A 9,320-nucleotide genomic window follows, 5' to 3' on the forward strand; every position below is an offset into this window, starting at 1 on the left:
ATTCAAGTGTCGGAGGAGGGTGGTTTGGTGCCAACCTTAGACTTTGAGGTAGAAGGATGCTTCTTCAGGCAACTGACAATTGTAAAGCTACTAGGTTTTCCTGGGCAGGTGACTGCCTGTTTTCCAGGATGGGACACACTTCAGTCACGAACTGGACCGGCGGTGACCGGCTAGAGCTCCCGCCCTGGTGGGAGGGGGCGGGCCGGTCCTGGGTGAAGGGCGGGGGGGCGGGGCCAGGGGCCACTTAAGGCGGAGCCCCAGCATAGTGGCAGCGCCGGAGCCTGGCGGCAGAGCCAGGCTGGGCTGGCACTCACCCACGACCCCCCTTCCCTGCTATGATGGCCCGTCAGTAGCAGGTTCCAGACCCCCCGAGGGCATGTAGGCAGAGCTAGCGATAACCAGGTGCGCAGAGCCACAAGAGCTCTAGGGCACTCTGGGGCAGCTCTGGCTCTGCCTGCTGCGCTCTCTGGTGAAATGCCCAACTGACGGGTGAGCTGGTGAGGACAAGAACGTTCCCTTTTGGCCCGAGTCCGCTGCATCCATGGCGCTGCCGGCCAGTCTGGTGCCCCTGTGCTGCTTGGTACTTTTGGCGTTGCCTGCCCAGAGCTGCGGCCCGGGCCGGGGGCCGGTTGGCCGGCGCCGCTACGTGCGCAAGCAGCTTGTGCCGCTGCTCTACAAGCAATTTGTGCCCAGCGTGCCGGAACGTACCCTGGGCGCCAGTGGGCCGGCGGAAGGGAGGGTGGCAAGGGGCTCAGAGCGCTTCAGGGACCTGGTGCCCAACTACAACCCCGACATCATCTTCAAGGATGAGGAAAACAGTGGCGCAGACCGACTGATGACTGAGGTAAGGAGGGCCTCTACCCACCTGCGCCAGGGCACTGCCAACTTCTCTGCTTTTCTAGGGCAGCCCCAGAGGGTGAGCTGGGCTTCATCTATAGAGACCTTGATCTCAAAGACCTTACCCTCTCCTCCAAACACACACACACACTTCTGCTGACTGAAATGAGTGATCAGGAGGGATCCGAACAGGGAGAGGCTGGGATGCGGAGGGGGAGGAGGGACTAGTGAGAGTGAAGCTGGGAGAGACAGCGAGGGCGGGGAAAGGGGGATGGCGGCAGACGAGACGGGAAATGGCTGAGGCGTGGACCGGGGGTCAGCTACCGAGCCAGGCAGGAAGGGCTGGGGTGAGCTGGGGGCCAGGAGCTGGCTAGGCAGCAGACAGAAAGCTCTGCCCTTAGCCTGGCTCCTGACCTGATTGTGGAAAAGCTCCGTGAGCCAGAAACTGAAGGGGGCTGGGAAAGGGTGGCCAAGGGTCAGGTCATCAGGCCATCTACCTGAGGAGGGGCTGGACAAGAATTGTCTCTGGCATGGAGGAGTCATCCTAGAGCCAGAGCAAGGCTACTCTAGAGTCTAAATGACTATCTTGAGGAGTGAAAAGCAGTCCTCACTGAGAAGAGACAGACCCACCTGAGAACCAAACTGTTACTGCATCCATCAAGCTCAGTTTAGCTCTGGGGCTTTCCTTGGAATTAAAGCATGAAAATAAATTCACTGCCATGTATTGAGCATCTGCTGCAGACCAAAACCTAACCAAGCCAGGGCGAGGTGAGTAATGCCTTGGATGAGAAGGACCACCTCTGGTCAGTGATCTCAAATGTGAGAACTGAAAGGAAACGGGAGGCCACATTCTTCAACCCCACCCCACCCCCCATTTTACAGTGAGAACTGGGCCCCAGGAGGAAAAGTGATTTAATCAAAGTCTTAAAACTAATTAGCGGCATGGCTGGGACTAGAATTCAGAACTCCTGATTCTAAGTCCTATACACTTTCCATTACACCACCTAATTGTGTATAGAGTGGGGTGGTGGAGGGAGAGGGAGGGGTACGGATTTCCTCTGATTAATTGCCATAGTTTTCCAGGTTACTTTGCTGGGAAAACCTGTCCAGTGGAGAAAGCCTTCTTGTTCCTTCCCTGAAGCCTTCCTCCTATCCAGGGATTGGGAAGGGGACACTCCTTCCCCCGTTGGTCATGGGCTATTATGGTCCTTTCCTTAGGCTGCCACCTCCAGCAGAGGGGGCAGAACAAGGGACAGGCCCAGGAGGGTCTCTGACAGGCCTGGGGACCTCCTCGGTCCTGCTTATCTCCCACACCCTGGCTGCAAAAGGCCTCCATTGAATTGGCTCTGTACTGGGCTGCTGCCCCCGCAGGTCAAGGCCTCAAGGCCTCCTATGGGGACAAAACGACAAAAAGTTGGAAGGAGTTACCACCCTTCCCTTCTCTCTAATCCTGCATAGATGTAGAAGACTTGGGAAGAAGGGCAGGGGGAAAGTGTCTCTCTGGCAGTTAGGAGAAAACCAAATCCGAGGTGAGAGGTCGGAGAAGGGGAAGAAAATGAAACTGTCCTCTCTGCGCCTCCTCCCGATTTGCCCGTGCTATGGTGCGCGCCAAGGTCTCCGGCTCCCAGACTAGAGCGGCAGAGATAACCGTGGTCTCACTCCCCCGGGTGCAGGCTTCCAGCCGCTGCTGCTTTTCCTCCTCTCCACTCCCACCCTGCAGGGGGCCCCCCAGATCCGCGCAAGGGCAGCTCCCGTTATTTTCAGGTGTTACTCCCACGCCTTTCTGGGCTGCATCTGGACCAGAGATGGAGAGATGGGGGCTCTCGGGGCTGGCAGAGCCTGAGCTGGAACTGGGAGGGATGGCCGAGCTGGGGGAGGGGACCGGCAGCCCAGAGCAGGGATGGGGGGCGCGGCTTTCTGCCCTTTCCTCTCCCAGCGCCCGGGTGGCTGAAAAGCGCCTTTGTGGATGGAGCTGCTGAGTCCGCTTCTCCCGGCGCGTCCCCGGCCTCGGCCCGGGATTCTCGCTCGGTTAAGTCATCCCGGAGAATGGCCATTGTACTTCGCGCAGCCCCCGCCACCCCAACCCTTTTTCCAGCAGCCTTGATCCCGCACGCCTCCTCTTGGTCACCTCTGTGAGGGGCACTCGCACCATGAAGGGGTTAATGCTAGGGGCTGAAAGGAGGAGGAGGAGGAAGGAAGGAAGGAAGGAAAGAAGGAAGGAAGCAGTGCCCGGTGCCAGGGAAGGCAACGAAACAAAAGATGAATCAGGCGGAGGGAGGGCAGCCGGGGCTTGGGGCGGGGACCAGGCTCAAATAGGGGCTCCTCTCGGGGAGCCAGGCTGCTCAACCCCTCCCTAACCAAGCTTCCACCAGCCACCTCAACGCTTGCCCTCTCCCAGGTTGAGCTGAGGTCCCAGAACGAGTAGGGGTGAGGGACGGTCATGAAAAATGGGGAAAGAGCTAGGTATAGGCGCCCCCTCTCAACCTCAGACGTACACCCACAGTTCTCCAACGATGCTCTGGGAAAGGAACGCAGATTGGCGACTACACCTATGCCGATTCTCACTTCCCCAGGACACTCAAAAAGCCAGGAGCCAGTGGAATGGGGACGGGAAAACAGAAAAATCGACCCTCCGGTCCAAGTCCCTTTTTGCCCCCATGCTGGTGGTAGTGGTAGTGAGGAGACTGACTTCTTTATTCCTCGCCAGCGTTGTAAGGAGCGGGTGAACGCGCTGGCCATTGCTGTGATGAACATGTGGCCTGGAGTGCGCCTCCGGGTGACCGAAGGCTGGGACGAGGACGGCCACCATGCTCAGGACTCACTCCACTACGAAGGCCGTGCCTTGGACATCACGACGTCCGACCGCGACCGCAATAAGTATGGGTTGCTGGCACGCCTGGCAGTGGAAGCCGGCTTCGACTGGGTCTACTACGAGTCCCGCAACCACGTCCACGTGTCGGTCAAAGCCGGTACAGTAGGGGGTGGGTGGTGAGGTCTGCCCAAAGGGGCTCTCTCGGGGAAACTGAGGCTGCACAGCCCTTTTGCGACTCTAGGGGAGACCAAGGTGGGCGTTGGTGTTGTACACAACCCTTCTATTTCGGCCCAAGTTGGGGCCAGATCTGTGGGAAATTGCAGTTGTCCCGGGACTGGTGAGGTCTGCGCTGGGCTTGACCCACATCTTTAAGAATCTGTTCTAATATTCTGGAACCGCGGGTCTTCATCCAATCTTCTCTATGCTTGTTCCCTGCAGATAACTCTCTGGCGGTCAGGGCAGGCGGCTGCTTTCCGGGAAATGCCACTGTGCGCCTACGGAGCGGCGAGCGGAAAGGGCTGCGGGAACTGCATGGCGGGGACTGGGTGCTGGCGGCAGACGCTACAGGCCGGGTGGTGCCCACGCCCGTGCTGCTCTTCCTGGACCGGGACTTGCAGCGCCGGGCTTCCTTCGTGGCTGTGGAGACCGAGCGGCCCCCGCGCAAGCTGTTGCTCACGCCCTGGCACCTAGTGTTCGCTGCTCGAGGGCCAGCGCCGGCGCCAGGAGACTTTGCACCGGTGTTCGCGCGCCGGCTGCGCGCGGGGGACTCGGTGCTGGCGCCCGGCGGGGACGCGCTGAGGCCAGCGCGCGTGGCCCGCGTGGCACGGGAGGAAGCCGTGGGTGTGTTCGCGCCGCTCACGGCGCACGGGACCCTGCTGGTCAACGACGTCCTGGCCTCGTGCTACGCGGTTTTGGAGAGTCACCAGTGGGCGCACCGCGCCTTTGCTCCTTTGCGCCTGCTGCACGCGCTGGGGGCGCTGCTGCCGGGCGGGGCCGTCCAACCGACCGGCATGCATTGGTACTCCCGGTTCCTCTATCGCTTGGCAGAGGAGCTGCTGGGCTGAGCGCTCTAGGCATAGAAACCTCCAGGCGCCCGCCGAAACGGCAGTGTGGGGGCCGAGATCTGGGGATGTGGGCAGCAGACCATGCTGATTGGGAGGGAGGGAGGGACAGGGAGAAAAATGAAGGCGGGACTGCCAGGTTTAGGGGCAACCTCCAACTTCGAGGAGGTAGTCCCGGGTCCTGGGTAGGTGGGGTTGATATTGGGTACTCCTTGAGGAGGACTGTTTCACCTCTTCTTCCCCAGTGCCTCAGCCCCACCCGATTATTTTATTTTATTTTCTATTTATAAATCGTAATATAATGATCTGCTTGCCCAGCTTGGCAAGATGAAGGGCTGGGGCACGGTGTTAACACTGTCTGGCACAGCCAGCCCATTTGACGCCTGACATTTTCCTACAGGTGGGTTAATAAAGGGAAGGCTTCTGGGAGCTTACTGGAAAATATTTCTATTTTGAGGGTGATTCACCTCCAGAGTGGAGAGAAAGGGGCACAGTCTGAGTGAATCCCTTACACCCCACACCTCCCTCCGTCCCCAGCAGATCTCCGGCCCGCCCCCCCTGGCTTTCTCCCCTCAGAGGAGGCGTCCCAATCGATCAGCAAGACTCCAAAAAAGTCGTGCCTTTTTCTAGGCTGCTGGTCCCTTTTCCCACCCAGAGAGGACAGCATTCTGCCCCTACGGTTGCTTGCATACCGGCTGTTGTGGGCGCTGGGGTTGTCCAAAGAGCGAAAGGGCACAAGCTCGTCCTTTCCCAGGCTCAGGCCATTGTGGGTACTAATACTCAAAGATTTCTGGCCCCCGATTGTTAGCCTGCAGTCCTGGTCTCACCCCCAAGTCAATCAGCCTAGTCCCCATCCTACACTGATGTAAGGATTTGGATGGGGCCGATGTCGGTTTTGTTTTTTTTCTGGGATGTCACTGGACCAATTGTGACCCGTGGCAAACCACAGTTAAGTCATAACTGATAGTCCCCATACATTCTTGGTCAAGAGAAAGAACCTGGACAGAAGGTTGGAACCTATTCCTCCTGAAGGGCGGCTCCTGGAGAACAAATTCAGCCCTGGTGTATGGGGGAAATAGGCTCTCCAAGCAAGGGCTTATGGGTAGTACAACCCGAACGCCCTTCCTGATTGATTGCCTGTCTTGGTTGTTGTTTCTACTGGTTTCCTCCACCGTCTCCCTCTTCCCTCTCCCATTATTGCCGGATCTGCTTCCCTGGCCTGTGTGTTTCTGGAATCTTAGGCTTCCAACACAGCAGACGCCTGAAATCCAGGCGGGCAGGTGCCCCTGAGTTAGGAATGGAAGCCGTAAGGAAGTTGGCCTGCACTGGAAGGGGAGTGTCTAGGGCCTGGGGGTAGGTCAGACGTTGGTGGTACCACCTGGACTCTGCCCTTCCCTGTAGGCGCAGTTTTCCCAGCAGCTGGTTCCTGCTATACACCGCCCTCTGGTGGTCTTCAGGATCAGTTCCCTTCTAGACCAGAGGAAAGAGAGCTACCGATATGTACAGTTGGCCCTTGAACGACGTGGGCGTTAGGAGAGCCTACCTCTCCCAAAGAAGGAAATCTGCGTATAACTACTGCTGAACTACTGAAATGGGTGGACTGGACCTGCGCAAAGGAGCCTTCTTGAAGGAGGCGAGAAGTGGTGCTTGGGGTTTGTTAAGTTGAAGGGCTGAGCCACAGGTGTCAGCGCCTGGTGAGGAGTCCACCTTTGGGAAAGCCCTTCCAAACAGGCATTTATGCATGTCTAGTGCCTGATTTAGCTCTGTAGCTCCTGGAAGCCACTATAGGCTGCAACTACTATAGGCTGCAACTACTATAGCTGTAGCCTGTAGACGTCCAGACTTCCAGGTACATCCAAGTTGCCCCTTCACCTCCTTCACCCTTGTGACCCTTGAGTTCAGTGTCTCAAGGTGAAAGCATACTTAGGGTTCCAGGTAGTACTTGATGAAGACAACATTGGGAAGCGGTTGAAGTTTACCTATTGTGTCCTTCCACCCACCATGCCCCTCAGTCTCCACCAGGGGCCTCTTGTCATCCCAGAAGTGCACTTCAAGCTGTGGATCTTTCCTACTTGGTTTCTAAACCTGCCCTTGTCACCCTCTATCAGATGCTGATGTCCTCCAGTCATGTCACTTCAAGTGATGACTAATCTGATGAACTAATTAGTCTTCCTATGTTAATGGGGTCCTTGTGTTTCCTACTCTTCCCAGGTATGGGTATATCTTACTTAATGGCCTGCTGAGAACACATTCTTACACCTTAAAACCATAATGGTGCTGATTCCTAGCACCTTCATAACTTGGGCAGGGGGAACTAATTGGTTTTCCTTAAACTGTATCCTGTCAGCCCTGGCCTGAGGCTCACCTCTCACACACCTACCCCTGCTTCTATCTCTCATTGTCCTTGTCCTATGGAGGTCCTCCCAGCTGCCTAAAAAAATCCATCACCTGCCTGCAAGTAGCGAAGAGCACCATCTCCATGAAGCTGACCAGGAGGGCATAGTCACTTGGCCACACAACAACTCTAATTGCAGCACCTCTTCTGTCAACAAAATAGGCAATGAAGACTGGGAAAAGGGCATAGCTTGGAAGTCCGGCTGACCTGTAGATAATGATACTTCCTGACAGGAGGTATCGCATATGCCCAGTGGGGAGCACTCAGTAAATATGTCGTGTGGTCTGCATCCATCTTTCACTACCTTTGCCACTTTCTCTGCCTCTCTCCTGACCACTCCTTTAGGAGCACTACTAATGATTCCCAATCTTTTTGAAGGGGTTATGTTGCCGCAATTGTTTAATTTCATAACACTCCTTTCCTCGAAGTTGCAGTGTGACACATTGGGTTTGTTTTAGAACTAATGTATGGTTTCGAGTACTCTTGTTTTGAGAATTTGCAGAGCATTTTATGATAATCCTGGCAAGAGCTCTGCGTACCAGGAAACCAGAGTTGAAACCACGGCTTCAAGGTCCAGGTGACCTTTCCATTGCCCAGAATTCAGAACCGCCCCCCCCTTCCTTTAGGCAGGATTTACTGAATGTCTACAGTGTAGCACTGTGTGAGGCACTGAAAAACACACAAAAGGTTAGGAAACAGCTTCTTTCCCTGGAAACGCAGACATAAAGGTATAAAAGATGATTAAGTACCATAGCAACATTGTACTAAATCAGGGGGAGTTGAATAGACAGTAAATGTCATAGTACAGAGAAGACCTTGTGGAGAAAGTAGGGCCTGAATAGGATGTTGAAGCATGTGTGGGTAGAGGAGACCAGAAAGGGCATTCCAGGCAGAAATAACATCGGCAAGGACTTGGAATCTGGGATGAAGATGTGCAAGCTGGTTAGAGCGGGAGACGGGGAAGTATAACTATACGTAGTTGCTGCTTCCTGAGGATTATGACATGCCCGGCCCTGTTCTAGCGCTTTACACGCATTCTCATTTACTCCTCAGAATAACCCTGTGAGATTGTATTACAGATGAGGAAACTGAGGCAGAGAGGTTTAAATCACTTGCCCAACTTACCATAGCCAGTAAGTGATGGAACTGGGGTAGGAATAACAAGAAATACGACCGCCGTGAGGTATGCGACCACATCCTATGTGTCTTAAGCTGTTTTGGACTCTTCCTCATTTCCTTTCTCAAGCCACTAATAAGTCCTAGCATTCTGACAGTTACTTCTCTCTCTTTTTCATTGGCTCTTCTTCCTCCTGCTTGGATGGCTAGCTGCCCTAACCAAAGCCACCTAGTCCTCAATTAAGGAAATATCTACACAGGTACAGGTTTCTGGTGGGAACACGTGCAGACTGGTACACCCACACACAAAGCTCTTTTTGGATTAAAGGAGAAGGGAGTTGAGCTTTGTTACAGACTGAATATATGTGCCCTCTCAAAATTCATATGTTGAAGCTCTTAATGCCTATGTGGCTGATGGGGCCCCTAAGGAAGTAATTAAGTTATAAAATGAAGTTATAAAAGTGGGGCCCTGATCTGATCACATTAGTTTCCTTATAAGAAGAGCTTGCTTTGTCACTCTTCACATGCACCAAGGAAAGGACATCTGAGGGCAATAGTGAGAAGGTGGCTGTCTGCAGGCCAGGAAGAGTGCTCTCAGCAGAAACCAAATTGCCCAGAACCTTGATCTTGGATTTTCCTAGCTCTCAAAACTGTGAAACAATAAATGTTTGATGTCTAAGCCGCCTAGTCTATGGTATTTTGTTATGACAGCCCAGAAGCTTCCAGAAATGTTTGAAGTAAGGAGAAGCTAGTGCTTAGACAGGGTCTTAGTGAAAACAATCAACTCTGCTCGAGTAACGAGCCTTTCTGACCTAGAACCTTGACATGCTTATTCCAGACTGCTTTTGTGGTCCCTGCTGTATTGAAGGAAGCCTTCTTCGCTGGCTGGGAGGCTGAAGAAGCTGTTTACAGAAAGAAGGTTATGGCTGGTCAGGGTATTTCCCTGTGGGGGATTTTGTAGCCAATTAGCACATTCAAACCCTTTCCTCTCTGCTATTGTCTCTATATGTGATTTGGTTGATGTATACAAATGAACCTCTCCCATGAGATGAGGGTATCTGCAATAAAGTTTTACTGGGTGCCTACACTCTACCAAATA

General features: G+C 54.3%; 1 protein-coding gene across 1 annotated transcript; it reads left to right on the forward strand.

The window, feature by feature from the left end:
- Window positions 1-264: 264 nt before the first annotated feature.
- On the forward strand, window positions 265-8,900 carry DHH (desert hedgehog signaling molecule). The gene is made up of 3 exons (XM_019724670.2): window positions 265-844; window positions 3,545-3,806; window positions 4,088-8,900. The coding sequence occupies exons 1-3, from the start codon at window positions 542-544 to the stop codon at window positions 4,711-4,713; spliced, it is 1,191 nt and encodes a 396-aa protein (XP_019580229.1). The 5' UTR covers window positions 265-541; the 3' UTR covers window positions 4,714-8,900.
- Window positions 8,901-9,320: the final 420 nt, after the last annotated feature.

This window comes from Rhinolophus sinicus, linkage group LG02 (assembly GCF_036562045.2).
Source record: "Rhinolophus sinicus isolate RSC01 linkage group LG02, ASM3656204v1, whole genome shotgun sequence".
Taxonomy (NCBI): domain Eukaryota; kingdom Metazoa; phylum Chordata; class Mammalia; order Chiroptera; family Rhinolophidae; genus Rhinolophus; species Rhinolophus sinicus.

Coding starts and splice junctions, on each gene's coding strand:
- DHH (XM_019724670.2), top strand. CDS start 542: ATGGCGCTGCCGGCCAGTCTGGTGCCCCTGTGCTGCTTGGTACTTTTG. Junction 845..3,544: donor CAGACCGACTGATGACTGAG/GTAAGGAGGGCC, acceptor ATTCCTCGCCAG/CGTTGTAAGGAGCGGGTGAA. Junction 3,807..4,087: donor CCACGTGTCGGTCAAAGCCG/GTACAGTAGGGG, acceptor TGTTCCCTGCAG/ATAACTCTCTGGCGGTCAGG.